The 23,336-nt window shown below is 42.8% G+C and overlaps 1 protein-coding gene across 19 annotated transcripts; it reads right to left on the bottom strand.

Moving 5' to 3' along the window:
- Positions 1-360: 360 nt before the first annotated feature.
- On the bottom strand, positions 361-23,085 carry PCBP2 (poly(rC) binding protein 2). Of its 19 annotated transcripts, none has more exons than XM_038577798.1 (15): positions 22,937-23,085; positions 20,429-20,571; positions 19,835-19,858; positions 19,711-19,743; positions 19,252-19,368; positions 17,098-17,229; positions 15,545-15,673; positions 14,406-14,492; positions 12,456-12,548; positions 11,269-11,310; positions 9,956-10,028; positions 9,398-9,436; positions 8,410-8,462; positions 7,157-7,326; positions 361-800 (listed from the first exon to the last, which is right to left on the bottom strand). In XM_038577798.1, exons 2-15 carry the CDS (start codon positions 20,495-20,497, stop codon positions 764-766), a joined length of 1,098 nt encoding a protein of 365 aa, XP_038433726.1. In that variant the 5' UTR covers positions 20,498-20,571; positions 22,937-23,085; the 3' UTR covers positions 361-763. The 19 variants fall into 19 exon arrangements, with proteins under 19 accessions (XP_038433726.1, XP_038433723.1, XP_038433727.1 ...); XM_038577795.1 differs by having other exon boundaries at positions 8,410-8,465; positions 22,937-23,084; XM_038577799.1 differs by having other exon boundaries at positions 8,410-8,465; positions 14,406-14,480; positions 22,937-23,084.
- Positions 23,086-23,336: the final 251 nt, after the last annotated feature.

Below are 23,336 nucleotides of genomic sequence, written 5' to 3'. Positions count from 1 at the left end.
AGGATGGGACAGACATGCCCAGTGACTGGAGTCTCAGTCAGACACTCGCATCCAACTGCTTCCATCATATGCATGTGCACCCTTCCCCACCCCCTGCCCACCCAGCAGAAGTGCTTGTCTACTCTTTGCAGACAAGTCTTAGGTAAATGTAACCCTTGAACTTTTGGACAAAGGGTACACAGCCAGCTTGCGACAGCTATTTGGTTACTTTGCAAGTAGGCTCAAGGGCTACAAAAAAAAGATGGAGTGGTAAAACAAGAAAACATCTTAACTGGAATAAAGGCTTATATTCAAAACCCAAGCAGGGTCCTTGTCCTTTGAGGCATAAAAGGTGCAAAAAGAACAGCAAGACAACAGGAATAAAACCCACATGAATCACTGTGGCATCCAGTTTCTATTCACAAAGAAAAAGCTCCAGTCCATCTTTTAATTTTTTTGAAAAATTCCTGACATTACAGAACTAAACTGAAATGTATTAATATTCCACTCTTACATTTCCATGACAAACAGAAAAATTCATGAGCCAAAAAAAAAGGGGGGAGAAGCTTATAAAACTAAATATGGATCTCAGCATTAACAGCTGAACAGAGAAAGGAATTAAAACGCTTTAATTAAAAAATCACGAGTGGATGATAAAGTGTGTAGAAACTGAAAATTTACAAACTATTTAAAACCTGGAATCGCTGACTGTTCAGAAACTACACAGATGGATCATGGGTGGTGGTGAACAGCAGAAAGGGATTATGGATGAATCTGCATTGTTCTAGCTGCTCCCCATGCCACCCGTCTCCGAGGAAAGCCTGTAACACAAAAAATAAACTCCAAGTTAGTTTTCTGAATGCCCAGCTGCATCTCACCTCCGAAACGTACAGTCTGGTTGGTGAAATGTAAAGGAAGAGTACACAGTATTCAATGTCAAGGGAGACATTTTAAGAGTTCCTGGATTAATCCTGTAACCCCAGCAATCCAAGCTTTCTGAGGAAAATAACCCAGAACCAAAAGAAACAGATTCTGATTACCAATTGTAGGTGTTCCTCTAATGATGCTCTTTGGAATCTTCGTGGGAGATGTTAAATGCTTTCCAAAAATATGCCATACACTAAAACCTCCTCTTACAGGGTTATACTACACAGAAGCACCTTTTCTTTACTGCTGAGCTTATTTTAGCTCCTCCCAAGCTACTGATAGAAAGCAGTTTCGGAAATCTTTATCTGAAAGTAGCCTCGTGAGGCTAATGTTGAGACAGATCAAAAAAGGCTTCAGTCCTGGGTTTCTCTAGCATTGTAAAAGCTATTCCTATCAGATAATTTATATAGTTTTAACCACTAAGGAATGTTAAAAGAAAAAAGGAATAGCAAGTATAGTCAAGAATTATACCCAACCTATACTCTTCAGAACTTAAAAAGCAGAAGCCAACAGGTTTCAAAAATTCCCTGGTTCACTCCAAAAGCTCCGAAACCTTTGGTCTCTACATCCAAACATACCCAGCCAGCTACAATGCCTTTCTGTCTCAAATATATCATTTGAGGTCCTAGAACCCAATTTTGAGCTCTGAAAGAAAAGTATTTAGGCGTTTATAGCCTGTCTTGCTGATTATCACATACACAAGTTTTTTAGCTCCTGCTTTGAATAGAACTAAGTTTGTAAGACTCAGTTTCAATTCATAAATTTCATGAGGATTTTTGCCTGAATGGTATTCTAGTCAAGAGAAAATGAATGTTCTTTGCCATCTCTAGGCCTTCCACAACAATGCAAAGCCAAAGGGGGGAGGGACGGGAAAGACGGACACGACAAAACACCCAAGAACCAACCAGGAAATAGGTCCTTCAATTACGAACAGTATTTAAGTCTGAAATAATGTTTCTAACCTCATGAGCATAAAGGAGGTTAGTTCTTTTACGGGGGACAGATTCTTGCCAACACTAGAATAGGATGACTTAGAGCAACATAAACAGTAAAGCATTGAACCCAAGAGTTTAGTGGGGAGTGAAGTTTCAGGAAAAGAGCTTCTTAGATCTAGGCCCCAAATAAATTAAGTTCATCCAATAAAGTGATGGTACTCTGGTATCAAAAAAGGGCTATCCAGGGACGCCTGGGTGGCTCAGCAGTTGAGCACCTGCCTTCAGCCCAGGGCATGATCCTGGAGACCTGGGATCAAGTCCCGCGTCAGGCTCCCTGCATGGAGCCTGCTCCTCCCTCTGCCAGTGTCTCTGCCTCTCTCTCTCTCTCTCTCATGAGTAAATAAATAAAATATTAAAAAAAAATAAAAGGGCTATCCAGAACTTCTACACAGCCTAAGCAGTTACTGAGGCAGGATGTGGAAAAGGGCAAAAAGCAAAAATCCAACCAAAATATCATGCTATGCTAAGGAGTCTATGATAGAAGAACCACATGGGGGAGCTGAAAATTTTTTTTAATTTAACACCAAGCACCTCTGGAGGTGGCGGTGGCAGTTAGCATCTTAAGATTCTGCTTCCATGCCCGCAACCCCTCCACCATTAGGAGTACTCATTAAGAGGCCTTCAAATCAAGGACTAGATAAAATTAAAACCTGGTTGGGAGGGGGGGGGGGTGGCAGCGGCAAGGGACTCCTATTTAGAGAGAGCTTATTGAGAGAGAGCTGGACCACATGATAAAGGAGCAACCAGCAACTAGCAAGGGAAAACTCTCTGGACAATGAATAGGTTGCTCCTCTAGTCCTTCCTGTACACTTGGGACATGTAACGCCAGTTCCTAGGCCCAATCTGCGACTGAGGAGCCACAAGGGCATGAGATTATATACAGCAATACTTGAGAGCAATTAGGTTTGGTTTTTTAATACTATAAACCAAATGAGATGTGGGAAATGATCACCAGAAAAAAATCTGTAGCCTTCTGCCATCATACCTATAGCATTTCTAGTCTTTTGTGGAAAGAGAGGTCTTGAGATAAGAAAAACCAGGCTTCAGGGAGATAAAGTATACTTGAGTAAAAGTAAAGCACAAGTGGTTAGTGCTGACTAGTCACTCGTGAACTGTGAATTGAAATTCTCCAAGGCCTTTTTTTTTTTTTAATCCAATAAATGAGTTGACTGGTGAGTTACAGTTGATCTTAGAAGTTCCTTCTAAATCTAAGTTTACAATTCTCTCCTCATGACAGGGTTGGTGGGAGGCAGACAGAAGGGTGGGCAGGGAAATGGAAGGAAAGGTAAAGGGACTTAGTTGACTAATCAGGGTAGGTTTAGGATTACTGGAGAATCCTGTCAAATTTGGGGTAATGGTACAGGTTGGTTGTTCAAGACTAACCCCAGTGTCACAGTAAAAGGGTACTTCTCATTCAGAGAAATGCAGACAAAAGCCAGCAAACTTTATTAGACATTTTTCAACTTGCATCCCATTCTAGGTAAAGAAGTAACTTCTTTGTATGTATGCTCTGTAAAAGATCCTCAGAGTAACCACTCGCCAGAGGAAACAATCCTGGGATGGATACCCTTGTGACCTGCTGCCATTGGCAGGGTAAGGGATCTGAGAAGTCAGAGAAACTGGTCTTCACTAAAGCATCTTAATGCCAATTAAAGAAGACTCCTCAAGAGGTAACCTGCTACAGGCCCATCTCCTTTTGTGGGGAATGACAAAGGACTATTGCTGAATTAGGGACACAAACAGGCACGGAGTCAGTTTTATGGACTTCCTAGTTGAGTAGCCACAGGTCACAAGCTCCCACCCCTTTACCCTTCACAGCACACAGTCAACTAAAGTTCTTACTGTGGCAACTTTATTACAGCTAGAAACACAAATCCGGCCAAGAAGGCCTGCTGAGAACTTAACCATTAAATAATTTAAAAAAAAAAGGTTAATGGAGAAGCTTTTATTCATTAACACAGAGCCTAACACATTGTTATATTGCAATGCAGAATAAAGCTACAAAAAAGTAACAATCAAAAAGAAGAGCAAGAACTGGGCTCTAGATAGAGAATTCAACAAGTCAGACTCTGAAACAGGCACTCAGATGAAATGGCCTAACCCTAACCCCAGGTTACCATTGCCCCCACCCCCACCCGTTATACCCCAAAATAGTAAAAAGGAAACGGTCACAAGCTCACAATTGTTTGGTTCTCATCAATGTTAACAAAGAAAAACAAAATGAACCAAGAAATACTTGAGGGGTGCCTCAAGATATTCAATCAGTAGGGGGAGAATCTCTGTTTCTCGCCTTTCAGTTTGTTAGTTACACATGGCACAGCAGAGGTGGTGGTGGTAGTAGCTGAAGCCCCGGTACCCTTAGCAGCAGACACAACATTTAGAGCCAGGAGAGGGATGGGTTTCATGCCAAGCAGACTGGAGACACAAGGGGCGGTCGGAAGAGGGTTGGGGAGGCTGGAGGGTGCGTCGGAGGTCCCCGCTGTGGCGAGCGAGGGGGTGGTGGTGGAGGAGGAAGAAGAAGAAGAAGGGGTGGAGGGTTGAGAGAGGTTGATGCTGAGGTGATCAGGGATCGTGACGGAGGCTGCCTGGGAGGAGGGTTTAGCGTTTTCTAAACTGTAACAGAGGAAAAAAGGAACAAAAAAAAAAGGGTGGGTGGAAGGGAAGACCACAAAAGGGAAAAAGTACAGGACAAAAACCGCTTGTTATCTGTTAAGTGCCTCTGGTTGCAAATTAGGAAGACCTAATACCACATTGTGATTAAGCTGCCCCTCTTTCAGTCTGTGGCCCACCCTCTACAAAATGTATACTTTGCCAAATCCCATTCCACAATGCTATTTAAAACTGCTATGGTGAAGAAAAAGCTGACAGACTAAGAAAAGGAATCACACGGAGCACACTTCAATGTATCGGACACGTGGATCCAATCCAAAAGTCAGAAGGAAATGATTTCAAAGTAGAAAATGAATGAGTATTCTTAGTAATCTCCAAATGAGGAACAAAGGTCTCACACCCACCAATCACTTTTGAAAGTGCAGAATGTTATTCTATAGAATTAGACACTTCCCACCCTAATACTGAAGTGTGCTTCCATCTTCTGCAGTAAACTAGCCAATATATCAGGATGGTAAAAAGGAAAGAAACCAAATTAGGTCACTAATTTCAAAACTTCAAAGAATGTAGCATTTACAAAGAATAATGCTGAGAACAAAAGTGTAGATAACAAGTAGGAAAGTTTCATTTATGGTAAGATGGGACTGAGAAAAAAAAGCCCTTTGTTTTTAACTGAACATAGTTCTAATACAGACCTTACAAAACTGAAAGATACTCAAGCCCTCCTGAAAAATTCATTTAAAAGTGTAAAAATACTGCCTCGACTTTTAAAATAAAGTCCAAATAACTGTAATGACCAGCAGCTCCCAAATGCCCACGTGTCTAAGCCAGAACTACAGTATTTGTCAAAGACTCTCTGAACAACCTAATCCTATAAGATGAACTCTTCAAGGGCAGGGATCCTCCCTAAGATTCCATTTTGTTTACCTAAGTCCAGAAACTGTTACAACTCATAAAGCAGGGGCTAAAGAAAGGACTCAGACTGACAGTTAAGAGCAGAGATGCTCAGAACCCATTACTGAAAGCAGAGAAATCTTTCTTGCCTGCAAGTAATAAAACCAATTGGCTTTTGCATTCGAACTGGGCCAATATAGGAAAGTGCAGAATAAGCTTTGTGCATATACAATCTTTGCTTTGGTGTTAAATGAAGCTTTACAAAGTTTTGACCCAAATCCATAGTTTGGACAGTTTCATTAAACAGGATGACCCCTAAATGGCCAGCCATCTTATAAGGATGGTCCTGAAAAGAACAACTGAATCAGGAAAGTCAGGAGGAGATGTTCCGCTTCCTTACAATGTTGACACTGACCTAAGGTCAAACAAGTCACTTTCATTTAAGTGCTACCTAACAATATTTCGGGCAAGCCTACCCAAGAAGAAGAAAACCCCAGCTTCCAAGAACATGAATCTCACCACTCAAGACCAGCCCTCCCCATACCCCCAATTAGAAACAAAAAGTCAAACCTTTGCAAACAGCCTCTGTGCAAAGCTTACTACCATTTCCCACTGAACATGAACAATCTGATGTGCTTGGTAGCACAAGCAGATCTAGACACAGGAAAGTCTTTTCTCCACAAATGCTAGTAATACTTCAAGACATTAAAAGCCTTAAGGCAAAAGTCAACATCACTGGGGAATTGACAAATTCTCAATTAGGAGATCAAAGACAAAGGAATAAATACATGGTCAGTATAAGTAGAATAAAATAGACTTCATACTTATGAATTCCTTCCCTGGCACTAGATTCAGGAACTCGGAACACCATTTATACACAGCAAAGACTCAATAATTATGACAGAGATGACTAGACAAAAATCTACATGAGAAGGATGGCTAAGCCCCTTGGGAAATGCACTGCTAACCCTGGCTTAGCATGTTAGTAAGCAATTCAGAACGTGACTGAGGCACATGTGCTGAGAAAGCAAGAAATACAAATGCCTTGTAGGATGCCCACTGTCCTATGGCTGTCATGTGCAGTAACATCAGCTAGGTTTGGGTGAGGAAGATAAAACCTCAAGATGCCATTAAGGTATGAGATGGTGGCAAAAAAAGAAAGAAAACAGGCTAGGCATTTCTGAAACAGTCCAAAACCTGTGCCTCCCCTTTCCCACAAGCTCTGAACAATGGAACACATTTGTAACTTGAAAATAATGGATGTTTTCAGAATAAATGATAATGGCTGCTTCCAAGAAACTGTCTTGCCATCATATTTACTTCATTATTCTTACTTTAATTAGGGTGCTTTGGAGACTAAACCCCATCAGTGAAAGGAATACTGGTCTATAATATGTACATCAAGAGACCCACATCTGCTTCTAAGTCAGTATGGGTGCTCCAGTCAGAGCACTATCCTACTAGTGAAGACATGCTCCACTCCTTCCATGCCTAAAACCATCAGTCAAATGCAAGCATTCTAATCCCCTCCCACATGCAAATTTATTACAATCTTGTTACGTTTTCTGCTTGCTACACTAAGAAGGGATCAAAGTAGGGCTAGACTTAAACTTTATTGCCATCTCCACCCACCCCCAGTCTCATCCCCCCAATATTCCCACATTCAATAATACACTGTAGCTTTCCCCAACACACACATTACTTGTGTTGCCAACAATAAACAAAAAAAAAGGTAGGGAGGAAACCCTTACCTGACATTGATTAGATATTGAGCCAGGCTAATGCTGGCAGCAGATCCAGTGATGGTAACCTGCCTATCAGTAGATCCTTCCACTGGGTTCGCAATTTTGATCTGCGCCCCAGACATCTGACGGATCTCATTGATTTTGGCGCCTTGACGCCCGATTATGCAGCCAATCAACTTAAGGAAGAAAAACAACAAGGCACACCAAATCAAGAGTTGCATGGCTAGGTCCAAAAATTCCATCCCACCCCTTTAGCCTTCTGTATCTTGGGTCCACAATAATGGCAATGGAAACTATTATCTGCATCCTACACACCCTACTCACATACTACTGATTTAAAAACGAGCTCTAGATTCTATCTCCACTATTGCCAAATTGACTACTACAGGTCAGTCAACTCACAGCTGACTGACCCTAAGGAGCATTAGGCTCATTTCCTCAAAGTACTAATCCAAAAACAAAATACAGGCAACATGCTAACAAACCAGTTTCTCCTGGGTAGGCTCCGGTTTTGGGCAACAAAATTGCCTAAAACCATCCTGCTACAATTACTATTTTAATATACAGATAAGAAAAAATATATAGATAGATAGATAAGAATTTTGGCTAATTTGGGCGCCTGGGTGGCTCAGTCAATTAAGCATCTGCCTTGGGCTCAGGTCATGGTCCCAAGGTCCTGGGATCAAGTCCCGAATCAGGCTCCCTGCTCCACAGTGGAAGCCTGCTTCTTCCCTTTCCCTGCCACTACCCCCCTGCTTGTGCTCTGTCAAATAAATAAATAAAATTTAAAAATTCTGGCTAATTTACAATGCTTTTGCCTTCAGAAAAAGTAAAAATTGGTCTATATTCATACTGTCCAATACTGCAAACACTAGTAACAGTTGATTATTGAAAATCTTTAGTGTCACTAGTGAGATTGAGCAATTGAGTTTATTTTTTTACTATTTTCACAATTTAAATGGCCACATGTCGTTAGTGACTACCATGTTGGACAGAACATTCAACAACGACTGATGCTTTAAGGATAAGGCTTCAGATCATCCAAGAAACAAAGGCCAATGAGAATTTTATCTGCTGAGACAAAATGGGTCTGACTCATGATGCCAATGCAATAGTTTCACCAATTTTCTCCAATTTCTATTCATGATTCTACATACTTTTTGGGATCTAAAAAACCCCATTTCCTTCTCTAGGCCTTAAGAATGGCATGACATTTACTCTTTATTTTTATCCCATGCAACCCTAATAACTATACTCACATCGTTTGGAATGGTGAGTTCATGAGAAGTAGTCTGAGCAGATGCATCCAAACCTGCTAAAAGACAGAAGAGAGCAAGGAAGTTCAATGCATAGCAAACAAACCCCCACTGATTTGCACATTAACCTAACAGAAGGAAACAAACTGGAAACCCAGCATTGGCTGTTGGGATTCATCACTAACTTGGAAGCCTCCAAGGAGGAAAGAGGGGGAAAGGGGTACAGAAATAATGCTGGAAAGGTTCCTCTGTAAACTCAGAAGAGCTGATTTCATGCCATTTCCTGCAAAGCCCAGCCTATTAGGGTGTAAGGGGATGGAAGCAAGGGGCAAGGGAATGTGGTAGGACCAAAATCTAACCAAGTCCTTCTGCACTGCTCCCCTTTACTGCTTAGGATTTCCTGCTGCTGTTGTGTTCCAATTTTATCTCACCTGATGCTCACTAGCACCAGTGCCAATATCATGCCTGTTACTGGGTACCATGGACTTTTGGCAGACATGCAGAGTTGCTTTAAATATACCTGTATCAGATTAACACCTCCCCCAATCCTAACCTACACTTGAAGGTCAAAGAATGAAATGGCAGCCAGGTGAGGGAAGTTCATTTCTCCAGATTTATTTCCTGTCTTCTCCTCAATTGCTCAGTAATTTGTTCTGGTTTTTATTTTGTTTTTCAAAGAAAAAGAAAAAAAATCCCATCAGCAAACACCCATACCCATCAATAATATTGACACCTGGACAGGACCAGGCCGGCTGGCTAATTCTCAAAGCTAGTCCTGCTCTCAGCTGTGGCTGCTAAACTCAACATTTTTAGAAGGGGGTTGGCCAGATCCATCAAGGGACCCTCAGGGGCACCAGGCCCACCCCTTTGCTCTCTCAGCTCCTTTCTGCCATGTGCATCTTGCTGGTATGTCATGGGCAGTGAAACAAGACTCCCACCAGTTTATTAATATAACAGTAGAATACTACAGATTTTTTTTTTTAATCATTACCCCAATAGCCTTTCACCTCTGGAGAGCTGGATTCAATGCCTGTTAAGATACAAGTGAAAATGAGTTTGGTGGTCTCATCCTAACCCTATCGGACAAGTTATTCCTTATACAGAAAAAAAAGCCCCAAAATCAAAACAAAACAAAACCAAAAACCACTACACAATTTGGCACAAATGGATTCTCTACCCAGATCTGTGAATAGCTGGTGGAGAGAAATGGGGTGCCAATCAGATCAAAGGGGCAGCAGTGAGGATGGGTTAGAAGAAATACCAGCCTACCCTTTGCCTGACAAGCATCCCCAGACCTCACCCCAAACCTTCCAGGGCCTTATTTTTTTTATTTTTTATTTTTTATTTTTTTAAGAATAACTCACCCCAAATGAAAACCAAGTTAACAAACACATTACCTCCTTCGGTTTAGCGATAGAAGACAGGCAAGTTTAAACCAGCAGGATGCTGGGTAATGAAGTATGTTTTAAAAAGATGTCAAACTGAGACCTTGGGGCTGGCCTCTGTCTTGCACTACACCTTACAGAAATAAACACTGAGGTATCCATACCACTGAATCCGGTGTTGCCATGCGTCATGGGAAAATGAGACTGTTGCATTGCCAACTGGTGCAGCTTGGTCAACTGCAGGGAGGAAACAGGAGAGGTTGGCATTAGAAGAGTAACAGAGCCAGGGCTCAAGCACATTCAAATTTGAAAATGCAGAGCTCCTGATCCCCCAGGTTGACCCTACTACTCAAACTGTGACACAGGGTAATGATGGGGCTTATCCCACAATCCTGGACATGGGCAGAATATGAAGGTGAGGTCAGAAAATACAGAGGGGCTCCCGGAGAATGAATGCATTTTGGGTGTGTGAAAAGAAAAGCAGCAGCACCCGCCCAACAACCATCCCCTTGTGGGCTACTTAATGAAGGTGTTTGCAGCCATTGCAACAGTTGCCCCAGGGACAAGCACAGACAGGCTAGGTAAACAAACTGTGCAGTGGTGCTAGGGAAACACACCATGCAGGGTTCCGTCAGTACTGGGAGGAGGGAAGGAGATGAGGGGGCAGGGAGACTGCAAGGGGTTGAGATTAAGATGCAACCAAACTGGGCTCAGCCCCACCCCCTTCCAAAGGATTTCTACAGCTATTGTTCTTCGCCTATATTAACTACTCTGGCTGTCATCAAACAATCCCTCCTCAAGGCTACTTCCCCCTCCTGGGCCAAACACTAACCAAGAACCAAACCCAACTTCCCAAGTCTAATGCTCAGCACCTGAAAGGATTAGTAACGACAGAACAAAGTGCAGAGAAAAAAGCCCTTACACGAAGTCTGAATACCAACACTTTTAACACAAGTGTTTAGTGGCAAGAAAGGTTTTATTGAGCTGAACCCCCAAAATATTCAGCTTATCCCTCCCTGTGCAAAATAAGCCCCTTTCCCACCCATCCAGATGCTTTTTAAATTGAGGAGTACCCAAAGACAAACCCAACCTCCCACTCCTCCCCCATGGAAAGGACTCCATGAAGAGATGCACAGTCAGTCCACTGTCAATTTAAACTGTGCCCTGGAATAACAAATGACAACATACCATGGAACATTTCTTTTTTAAACAGAATAATGTGGAACACAGGGTAAAGCAGAATCTAATAATCTGCCGACTTCAAATTTCCAATGATTATGTCAAAAGGCAAACAAGGTGCTACTATGACCCTGATTAAAGATTGTTTAGGGGCCAAAATATGGGGTTCACCTTGTGAGGAAAATAATACTGCAAATTTTTAAGACCCAACTCACTTCTGCCTATGTGGAAGAAAGAGTGAAATAATTTTGGATGGGAGAGGGAGCTTTTCAAAACAAGAAGTGAAAACAAAACTTACATCTGGCTGTGGAATGGCATACTGTCCTTGAATGGTATAGGCCTACAAAAGGAGGAAAACAGTTCCTATTAAAAACCAATCACGGACAGCCACCCAGCGGGAGAAGGGGAGACAGATTTCAACTAGCCAGGAAGCCAGAGTTGAACTAGAGATGGGGGAGGCCAGAGATTGAGGCAGTAGATGGTATCTCACAAACACAGTCAGACCTGAGTTGGCCTTCTTTGAAACCTAAATATGATGCTTTATTCCAGGAAGCCTATGAGGGGAGCCATATTCCCTGCAATCAAAGGCAAAATACACAATTGTTTCTTAAAGGAAAGGTGGGAAGTGGGATTAAGCAATGCCTCAATTGACCAAACCCCCTTCTTTCTCCCTATGTACAAGTCAGCGCAGGAGGAAAATGGTCTCTTCCCTCAACCACCCCAACCCTCATATACCAGTCACGGTGACATGAATGATTTGTATCTGCACAAACCTACGTGGCATGTTTTGAAACACTTCCCTGTCCCTGGCTTATTTTTCTCTACATCTGCCTTAAAAAAACCTCAAATGCACTGGATGCTAGCTGAGTACCTAACACTAGGGAGCTGACCACAGGAATGCAAAATCAATCAATCAAACAAATCACTGTGTCCTAAACCCTGCACCTTCTCCCACCTCCCCCTCCATAAAAGGCACTTGCAGCTCCCACTACACCCTCCTCCCCCCACACCATAACCTCCGAAAAGGGAGCTGGGTCTTAAGGGCAATGGGGTGGGGGGACAAGGAGGAGAAATAGGAAGGGACGGGAAGGAGTGGCTGGTTAACAGGATGTGAAGCTTTTCACATCACAGTGGCCAGTACCCCCAAAAGTACACCCAGGTGGGGGTGGGAAGGTGAAAATGGGATAGGAAGAGTGGGAGATGGGGAAGAGGGGTTGAACAACAACAACAAAAAAAAAAAAAAAAAAGAAAAAAAAGAAAAAAAGGAAAAAAGGAAAAAAAAGGAAAAAAAAAGAGAGTTGGTGTTACCATCTGGTGGGCTACGCGGCCTGTGTGAAATGATGTGGGGGGGTCAGTCCAGGTCCCCGTGGACAGGTGGTGTCCACAGCACAAAAATCACCAGCGCCACTGGCCCCCCGCGTGTTGGCAGTCTCGGCTGAGGCGGAAGGATTGAGTGAGCCTTGGAGACTGAACATCCCCTCTCACCTCTAGAGGTGGTCCCTCCAGGTCAGGGTTGAGGCACATGGACGGGGTGGTGTGGGGAAAGCTCGCACTGTCGCTGCCTGTGCTGTACCTGTCCTGTGGATAAATAGAGGATTTCAGTCTCCAGGGCTGTCAATCCGGCACCTTGTCACCAGCATGAAATTCACACAAAAAAAGTCGTTTAATTTTTTCTTTTCCTTTAAAAAGGAGCTCACGACACAATTTGAAACGAGCTGCAATCAGTGAATTCAAAAAAAAAAAAAAAAAAAAGTTACCTTGTGGCAGGTATCACACTGCACAATTGGGCTTTTTTCAGTAAGAATGAAGGGGTGGGGTAACAGAGCTGATGCCAGCTCCAGATCTGTGTGTGGGATTAACTTGAACCCCTAAAGAGCCCACTTTTGTCACAAAGGAACAAAAGATACAGGTCCATCTGTGGACGTTGCATGAACCAGTCCATTTCAAAAGGTCCATGGGAATAATAAGGGCCACTCATGAAAGAAGCTGCAAGCCTTTAGAGGGTGGTCAACTGAATAAGGGGGGGGGAAGGAGGGAGGTGGGGAAGCAAAGAGGTAAGAAGGGGAGGGTGGAAAAAGGAGGAAAGGAAAGGAAAGGGAAATGAAGAATTATAGAGAGGATTGCTGTTACACAGCATGGGACTCTATATAATCCCAAGTGGGAGTGGAAGAATCCAGACGACAGGAACCTGGAGTTCCTGGGGAGAAGGATAAACTCCTAAGGCTAAGCCTCCTTCCTATACTGACTCTGGGCCTTTGTTTTTCTGCCTGACTATCCAGACCGACAAAACCCTTTAACCAATCCGGTTTGTACAAAGCAAGGCACTAAACTGTCTTAAGGTAACACTGTAACATGATTAATTTGTGAAAGCTCCCAAAAGCACTTGACAAACTAAGTCCCCAAAATCTTGTTCAGTTTATGCCAACTCAAAATAGAATGTGAATGAGATGGACTTCAAGTTTATGCTTCCCCCAATTCAAAGACAAGATGGAACTGAGTTAAGTGTGCTTATAAAAGGCCAGCCCCTCACTGGGAAAAGGCATTTTGAGCAATGCACTTGCCTAGGTAGCCACCGAAATGAAGGTCACTATTTCAACCTAAACCCCAACACTTAAGAAACTGACCTACCTACTCCTTATAAATACTAACCAACAAAGCATAAAACTACCATGGTTCTGATCCATGCTCTTGTCATAAAAATCTAACTTCAGAATAAACCATGTGCCAAGGATCAAGAATTTAGGTGGGTGAAGTAGAAAGAGGCCAAAGGGGTGCCTTGGTGTTCTTACTCTTAACACCAAAGGTCAAGCACCACAGCCCAACATGCTCTCCCCCTTCTATTCTTGCACACTGAACCCTTACCCCGGCTGGTTTCAATTTGCCATGTGGGTTCAAACCAGCATTTTATGAGGTTAAGAGCCTGGGGGAACAATTCACTGGAGTTCGGGAGTGAAGGGGTAGGAGTAGGGGAGGTGAGGTGAAGGGGAAGGGGAAGTTTGTAGGACACTCAAGTTTAGGATCCCCCAATTTTGAGACCACCATCCAGAATCTCCTTCAGAGGTCCAGTTCTTTGCAACTTTTATTCAGACCTCTAAAGAACACCCCACACATAAAAAAGCATGGATGGGGTGGGGGGTAGGGAGAGAAATAGTGACACCAAGGTAATTTAACCCTTTCTTCTAAGGCAACCCACTTTAAATGACCAAGTAAATTCCCCCTTCAGAGTGCCTACAAAACTCCCGTTGCCTGCTAAAAATTAAGGGCTTGGCATTCATAGCTTTCTCCAGTACAAAAAAATAAAACTAAAAGCAGGTCAAACTATGGCCAGAGTACAGGTTTCAGCAAGCATGCAGAGTGGCCTGGTGTGCTCCTGGCAAAGTTGACATTTCAAATATAATCCTGTTCATTCTAGCCCACCAAAAAGAACTTTCTTACCTGACCACCTGCAAAGATGACTGGAGAACTGGACGGCTTGGGCCGGTACGGGATGGTCACGCCCTTCGGGGGGGACTGGGAGAGAGTCAGAGGGGAAAAAAACAAAAAGAGATAAGGTTTCAAAGCTGCTTCAGCTGTGTGGCTTAAGCTCACACAGATCAATTAAATTAAAAACTGCATTAATTTCCATCCCCTCAACCTACCAACGTTGTCTCTGGCTAGATCTAATCTCAAATCATCTGCAGTTATTTGCCTTTAAAGCAGTAAGATGGGTCCGTGAACTACACAGCTCACACTAATTCTCATCAAGGCAGATTACCCTGTAATAATGTATGCATTATTTCCACATTTTCTTTATTTTTTTATTTCCACGTTTTCAAATAAACCTAATGAACATGACAAACTTCTACCCATATAATTGGTAATTTAGGATCTCACATTTTGGCCTATATAAGAAATGAAACCAAAACTAGGAGATACAGTACCCAAATATTATGCCTACGATAATACAGACACTGTCAAGAAATAGTTGAAAGGCTTGATCAACATTTTTCTAAACTCTACTTGAAGATTCTATTTTCCTTTCTCATGGACCATGGGGGAAATTCCGTAACAATTCTAAAAAGGTTTATTTTCCCTTAATTTTGCTATTCTTGTTTTAACTGAATAGCATATACTACCAGGACCTCATAAATCATTCAAAAACACCAGTATGGACAAATTTTTTTCCTATATAAATATCTTAAATATAATCCTGCCTTAAAACATGGAAATTAACTTGAAGAATGCCTCAAAGTTGCACACAGTCAAAATATTGTAATCCAAAAGGCAACTCCAGCTTCTCAGGAACCCAATTACATCTTTTATCTACTCAGTCCAAGTAGTAAATCTTCCCCTACCAACCCTGCTAGAATTGCTGTAAACCCAAAGATCACTGCTGCTTAACAGTTTCTATTTTTGCTCAGACTACAAGAAAAGTCAAAGCTGGGGGGAGGAAAATATGAACTCAGGGAACCTCTTCCCCACCCCCACTGAAAGCTTCTAACAGCTTCACCTAATTCTAGTCTTACTAAATATAGATCAGTCTGTCTCCCTAGAATCACCCTCCCCCCATTCTCAGCATGAGCCTGAGGGCTTACCTCCAACATGACCACGCAGATCTGTTTCACACACTCAATGATGGATTGCGGAATGCCAGCAATAGTGATGGCCCGCTCAGTTGAGTTGGGGAGCATATCCCCTGCCACCTGGACCTGAGCCCCTGTACTCTTTGGGGTAAAAAGAAATTTTAAAAATCAGATAAAAACAGCTCGTACTCTTCTAATTCCAAGTAGCAATTTTAGAGTCTAACATTCAGTAGAGATACTTATCCCATCTCCTATTTTACCCTTTTTATTCTCCCTTCCCACTCTTCCCTTATTCCAGATAAGACTGTTTAATCACAGTTATAAATAAATTAGCCTCTGAAAGTCAAGAATAAACCTGAATAACAGCCTAAATTTAAGCTGCTCTCAAGAAAAAGGCTCTTCTAAAGTTTCCTTTCAGCTAATGATAGCTTCATGGGCCATCAAACAAAATCCCCAAAAGTATCACCTACTTTTCATTCTCTTATTGAACAAATATTTATATTAAGTCCATTCTGTGTGTCAGGCACCATTCCAGATTGCTTGGAATACGTCAAACAAAACCAAAATCCATGCTCTCACAGCATGTACAATAAAGCTCCTGAAAAGTCCTTTAGGAGCCACTCAAATTTCATTCCAACATCCAATTCAGTAACTCTCAGATACTATTAAAAGCTTCCATAGTTCAATGTAAATTCCACAGTTTAAAAGGGAGCACAATTACAGCTACATCTTAATATACCTTCCTGTTTTCCCCTTGCTATGTTTAGGAGTTTGGCCAAGGAAAATATTTGCTGTATTACCTATCAAACTGTAATCTTTTTAGACATAAAAAAAAGTATGTAGTCTCATGGAAAATTACCAAATAAAAAAATGAAAACAAGGGGTGCCTGAGTGGCTCAGTTGGCTAGGCATGTAACTCTTGATCTCGGTCCAGGTCAGGATTTCAGGGTAGTAGGATCGAGCCCCATGTCAACTCCATACTGGGCATGGAGCCTGCTTGGGATTCTCTCTCTCCCTCTCCCTCTGCCCCCACCCCGGCACAGCAGTGCTCTCTAAAATAAAAAAAATAAATCTTAAAAAACAAACAGGTCATGTTTGACAGAAATTCTGGTTAATTTTCTGATGTAAGACATATGAGAACTATTTAAAAAAAAAAAAACTACACATTTTTATGTATGTATCAATGGTACAATCCTTTTCTTCCTGGTACAGAATCAAATTCTAATTATCTAGGATTGGTACTTCAATAATAATCTTCATCTCATGGGGATCCCTGGGTGGTGCAGTGGTTTGGTGCCTGCCTTTGGCCCAGGGCGCGATCCTGGAGACCCGGGATCAAATCCCACATCGGGCTCCCAGTGCATGGAGCCTGTTTCTCCCTCTGCCTATGTCTCTCTCTCTCTCTCTCTCTGTGACTATCATAAATAAATAAAAATTAAAAAAATTTTTTTAAAATAATAATAATCATCATCTCAACTTCAAACTTTCCCTAGCCATACTAAGAGCTATTAATAGAGTAAGTCACACTTAGAATAAACATTTTGAAGACCACAAAAATTACCAACCTCTCGTATTTCCTTGATCTTGCAACCACCTTTCCCAATGAGAGAGCCACACTGACTAGCAGGGACCACCAGCCTCAGGGTAACTGGGGGTCTACTGGCAGCTGTGCTATTGGTCATAGAGCTGCTGATGTCCTTCAAAAAGAAATTCATCAGAACAAAAGAATGTAAGTTTAAGCACATCCTTGGGGTACTCGCTTCGGTAGCACATACACTAAGCAGATCCTTGAGACTCATGACTGCTATAATAATAAAACTGTTTTAAACCTTATGAGGATTATTTATTATGTTGTGATCTACCATCAGCAAAAGTTCAAATATTGCCCCTCCCACCCCCTGAACAACTATTTCTGAAAAGATTAAAACACCTACAAACTTCCTCAGAATTAGCCTTAAATATAGTTTCTTTCATGGAAGGCATGGGGGGGGGGGGGGAGTCTCATAGGAAGAAAAGTGATTCTTAGTTTTACATATTAGAGCTGACTGCAAAGTAAAACAGTATCAAAGTCAAAATTAAATAAAATATTAGGGATCCCTGGGTGGCGCAGCGGTTTGGCGCCTGCCTTTGGCCCAGGGCGCGATCCTGGAGACCCGGGATCGAATCCCACATCAGGCTCCCGGTGCATGGAGCCTGCTTCTCCCTCTGCCTATGTCTCTGCCTCTCTCTCTCTCTCTCTGTGACTATCATAAATAAATAAAAATTTAAAAAAATAAAATAAAATAAATAAATAAAATATTAAAGAGAAAGATGGAACAATGGAATCCAAAATTCAAAAAACCAATTCTGTCCTCTTCAGTAACTAAGATGATTAAGTAGTGTAGTTCTATGTATCATGGTTTTATTTTTTTTTATTATTTTTTTTGTATCATGGTTTTAATTTCTTAGTAATATCACCATTATTCAGATAATAAAATTGAGGCTGATTACTCATCCCAATCACATCTAAAAAGCTGCAGACTTTAAATTAAGACTCCAAAGCCCACCATCTTTCCCCTAACTATATGCTACATCCAAAAAAGTCATGGTTTTAACCTAGTTAAATTTAGCCTTCTGAAGATTAAGTGGTTTAAACATCACTTCTCAGCCTAATCTCTATATACTAACTAGACCTAGAAAGTGCTTAAACATAAGCCCTTAAAGTCAAGGACATGTTAAAAGTATGAATAGATTTTTCTGAATGTTTAAGCTCCAGGCTCTGGATAGCAGGGCCTTGCAGGTCAAAAGATAACATTTCTGATGTTGGCCATGATAAAATTTCAGGCATCATTAAGTATCTAACCACCAACCAAGCAGCAGCCAACAGTTCTCCTGACTGTGGTGTCAAATGCACGATTAGCAGCATTACTGAAGAGGGGGAGGACTCAAGACAAGACCTAGGGCAATGGTTGTTCAGTGTCTGAAGGTTAAGGTATCTTGGTGAACCAAAAGCATCCCTCTAACAAAAAACCTCTGGCGTGGATATTTTGCTTCTGAAAACCTATAAAACATATTCTCTCTGACACAAAGTTATCAGACTGATTTTCATAAAAATGTAACTGTGCCAAAGGCAGAAAGTTATCTGTATTTATTTATAATATATGTTAGTGTTCACCAAGGAACCTAACAAAAGCACAGTTAAGTTCACTCAACTATAAATCTGGAGACAACGTTTAGTAATGTAGTATTGCCATACTTTCAAAAACTGTTAGGTTAAAAAATAAAAGATGCTGTTTTTTCACACAAATTTTTTATGTTGAATCCCTGGTAATAGTCAAACTATTTGTCTTAATGATTCAAGTGACTTATGCTCAAATTCTGGGGACAGATATTTGTAGATAAGATATTCATGATCCATTCTGTTCTTCAATTTAAAAAGCTCTCAGAGAATCATTAAGCTATTTAGAAGCACTTTAAAAGGAAAACTAAGCAGGGAGGGGTGCCCGGGTGGCTCAGTTGGTTGAGCAGCCAACTCTTGATTTAGGCTCATGTCATGATCTCAGGGTCCTGGGATTGAGCCCTGCATCAGGTTTGCTTTGAGGAGACTCTCCCTCTCCCTCTGCCCCTCCCCCACTATGAGGGCAAGCACTCTCCCCAAAAATAAATGAAATCAAAATATATCTTAAAAAATAAAAATAAATAAACGGACACTAAGTACAGAATAAGGGGGAACAACTAACCTCTTCCAGTTTGTCAATGATCATAGCGAAGGCTTTGAAGATGGCGTTAGTGGGTCCAGCCAAAGTGATAATTCTCTCAGGACAATTCCCTTCTGAGATGTTGATACGTGCACCACTCTGGATAAAAAACAAAGCCAAAAAGCTAAATAAGACAAAAAGATCTGAGAATATATAGAACACGCAGCCCACCCCCAAATAAGGAACTGCCCATATAATCTTGACACAGTATCATTTCAAATACTGCTCATTTTCATCCTCAGACTACAGAAGCTGCCTTAATGCTTGAATGAACTAAGTTACCAAACTACATTTTCCAGCATACTATATACCATTACAAATAACCAAGCCAGAAAAATGCCAGATTTTCCTATTGAGGCCTTCCCCCTTGTAATCACTCATTAAAGAAAATTCCTGCCTTGAAGGACTTAACTGTCCCTAACCTCCCCCCACATAACTCACCTCCTCACGCATCTTCTTAACTGATTCTCCTTTCTGTAAGAGGAAAAGTCAAGAGTGAGCTCCAACTGCTATTTCAACCCAGACTGACTAAACAGTAATTAGAGTTGAAGTGAAACTGTCTTACCTTTCCGATGATACTGCCAACTTCCTGCAATGGAGAAAACTAGCGTCAAATAAGAGGAAACTCGAAGCGTTCATTATCATGAAAAGGAATTTTTAACTGTCCAAAGCAATTGAAAACTAAGATTTACAGAGAAAGGGAGTGAATGGGCTTCATCTTTTCTTTGCAGAAAACATAAATGAAGATATCCAAGAACTTTGAAGGAATAATGATGCAGGAATGATCAAATGCTATTGTGCTTAATGTTATTTTTTAAAGTACCAGATATCACCTTCCCCCCCTTAAAGTTTCCCAAAATTGTCTGGGCAGAGGAAATGTACTTATTACAAGCTATAGCAATCTCCACGGACAAAATCTTATTATCCAGATATGAGACAGTCTTTGGCTCCATCCTCTAGTTAAGCCTTTCCTGCTCAGTGGAGCTTCCTACTAAAGTCTGTCCATTTTCCCACTACACTGTCATCTACACTGATAGAGAAGAGTGCTAAAGCCAGATGCCCCACAGTGCTAATCTGATGAGCTCCAAGATGCATGCCCTCTCTTCCTGGCCTCTCCCTGAGCAGTTACTATGACCCAATTTCCCAAGCTGGTGCATACCTTTCCATGCATAAGTAGCCGGATGGTGAGAGTGACATTTAATCCACCTTCAATCACACCGGTGTCCATGTCGAGCAGTGTTCCGGGGAGCTGGACTTTGAGTGGTCAAGTCTTTGGTCACTGGTGGGGGTGAAAGCCAAAAACTGAAATGCAAATATGACCAAAATCAGAAGGGGAAAAAAATAGGAGAAATTTCATCAGTATCAAATGTTTTCTGATTCTTTTCCTTAAAAGACAGCCTATCAGCTGGCAAGCTTGTATATACCCAGCACAACTGCACTAATGACAACCATTTACAGCTCAGGTTGTGTTACGGTTCGGAAGGAGACTTTTCAGTCAGCTCTCCTTCAATGGTAGGGTTTCCGCTGACTCTCACTCGGGATGAGGAAGATTCCTTCAATTGGCAATGGTTGTAAAGGAACTGCTGAATGTGCATTTGTCCTTCAAGCAGAATAAGCTTTGACAGGATACAGAAACACCTGGACAAACCTCACTCTAACCAACTACTGAGAGGCAGATGACCTTTTGCCTCCCTGTTAGGTAGCAGATCAGGTTGAAAGCTAAGGACATGTTAAGTTTTCTTATTTGTAGCAATTTCTAGGTAAAAATATTGAGATTAACTCATGTTAAAATTTCAAATCTTGACAGATGACAACAAATAATTTTAATAAGATTTAAATCAACAACCTCACTGAAAAACGCATTTTCTGAAAGCCTTCTATGAAGGCTAGGGTTCCATATTCCCCTTTGGGAAAAGACTCAATACATTAAGTACTGCCTGAGTCCTTTCTCCTATTCCCTTCCCCAACCCAACCTGATAATCACTCAGATTTGAAAATTTTCCTTGCTTCTGTGTATTAAGCTTTGTTACCACTCCACCTTTATTCAAATCTATTAAGTCTTAAATTTTTTTCCAAAGAAAACAATGAAAATAAAACTGGTATTGCTGAAAATTTACTGTAGAATCGTTTCAAGTAACAGGGGTATTGAACCTTTCCTACAGAGAAAGCTTCTGTCCTCCGAAACAATGTTCCCAATATTTCAGTTTTGGAGTAACAGATTACATGCAGAAAGAAAAGGTTTTTGGATATACCTTTTTCCCTAGGATACCTCCTTAGGACCTAACAGCATTAGCTTTAAAAAGGTCCTCCAAAGTTGATAAATTTCTCCAGTGACATTTTTAGCAACCATCCCCTCAAAACTCAACACCAATGATCTCTCTCCTAGAGCTAGTTTTCCCCCTTCACAAAACAGCTACCGCTTTAACTTTGCTCTAACACAAAATCCACCCCTAAATTTTTAAGAAGTGTTTAACTCGCTGCCAGATCATTCTGTATATGGCAAGCTGCCCCATGGTTACCTCCAGAGCCCGATTTAAAAGATGGGCTTTGCATCCCCAAGGCACCTCATTCCCTCATCTTCAAAATAGAATTAACTGCTGGCAAAATCCCAGAATTCAACACTTTTCACTCATGGAAAAACAACAGTGCTGCTGCGGGGCGGAGGGGGGGGGGGATGAAAGGGGGGGAGATAGAGTTACGTCTATAAGAATGACTTTTTTTTTTAAAGATATGGTAAAATACTGGCAGTTTAACTCCTTATCTCCACTCAAATATAAGGGGAATCACTTTACAAACAGCACAGTAACGCAAGTACGAAAGGACAAGAACACTGAAAATCTACTAGAAGGCCATTTCGTGATTAAGGCACAAAGGAGCATTTCTAACTCCGAACATCCAAGAAATCCTTGTCATTTTCTCCTGGCTGGGCCGATATAAGTGTGCCCAATCCCAGGAATCCAGCTGCTAATCCTGCAGTCCATTACCCCTTCTCCTATAAATAGCTCGGCCTGGGTCTACATCCGCAAGCATTTTGTAATTTCAAAATTCGTTACCCCGAGAGAACGTCCTGAATAACTCGGGAACTGGGAGCCCGTTTACCCTTTCTTTTAACTCCGCAGCCCCCCTCCCCTCGGTCATCCAAGCATTTTCCAATTAAAAAATGCCCCCCCCCATCCCTCCACTAGAAAAGAGAGAACGGGGGGGGGGACGAAAAAAAAATAAACGGTTCGGTCGGGGGGGGGCGCTGCGATCCAGGGGGAGGGGCCGGGCTAGTAGCGCCTCCTCGTGTGGCTGCGCCAGCGCCTGACCCCCGCGGGGAGCCGCGCTCACCCGCCCGGCCAGCAAGCCGGCCATCGCCTCCCCCCACCCCCTTCAACCAACAAATCCACCGCCGCCCCCCCTACCGCGCGCGCGCCCTCCTTGACTCCTGCGCAGCCGCCACCGGGAAAAGGCGGGGGGAGGGGGGGAGGCCTTGCGCGAGGCCTACTAGGCCGCGCCTGAGCCAGGGCCTCGCGTGAATGGCCGGCCAGCCAGAGTGAGGGGGTAGGCGCTCACGCGGTACTACGCGAGGCCGGGGCTCGTGACGGAGACCGGAGCCCGCTGAGAAAGATGGCAAGAGTGGAAACAGAGCTATAGCTGGGGGCGGAGGGAGAATTTTGAAGCTTACCTGCAGGCGCGAGGCGACTGAGGGGAAAAGGGGAGCGGGCGGGAAGGGGAAGGGCGGGAGGCCGGGGGCGGAACAATAGGGGCGGGCGGGAAGGCGAGGGGGGCCCCGCGGGCGGGCGGAGGAGGAAGGGGGGGGTGGAGGAGGAGGAGGAGGAAGGGGGAAAGAGACCCCGGGGCGGGTGGAGGGCGGCGGAGGGCGGGCGGGCGGGCGGAGGGCGGGCGGGCGGGAGAGGGCGCAGGCTGCGGCTGCTCCGGCTGCTGCCTCTGCTGGTCTGGGAGGGGGACGGGGCGGAGCGGCCCGCTTTCAACCCCGCGCACCCTCCGACCCCGGAAGCGCTAACCGCCCCGGGGGCCGGCGAGGCGACTGCGTCGTCCAGACCTTCCCCACACAATGCGCACGG

The sequence above is a fragment of the Canis lupus genome, chromosome 27 (genome assembly GCF_011100685.1).
Source record: "Canis lupus familiaris isolate Mischka breed German Shepherd chromosome 27, alternate assembly UU_Cfam_GSD_1.0, whole genome shotgun sequence".
NCBI classification, from domain to species: Eukaryota; Metazoa; Chordata; class Mammalia; order Carnivora; family Canidae; genus Canis; species Canis lupus.
Note: the sequence above shows the minus strand (reverse complement) of the source record. Positions and strands in the feature narration are given on the sequence as shown.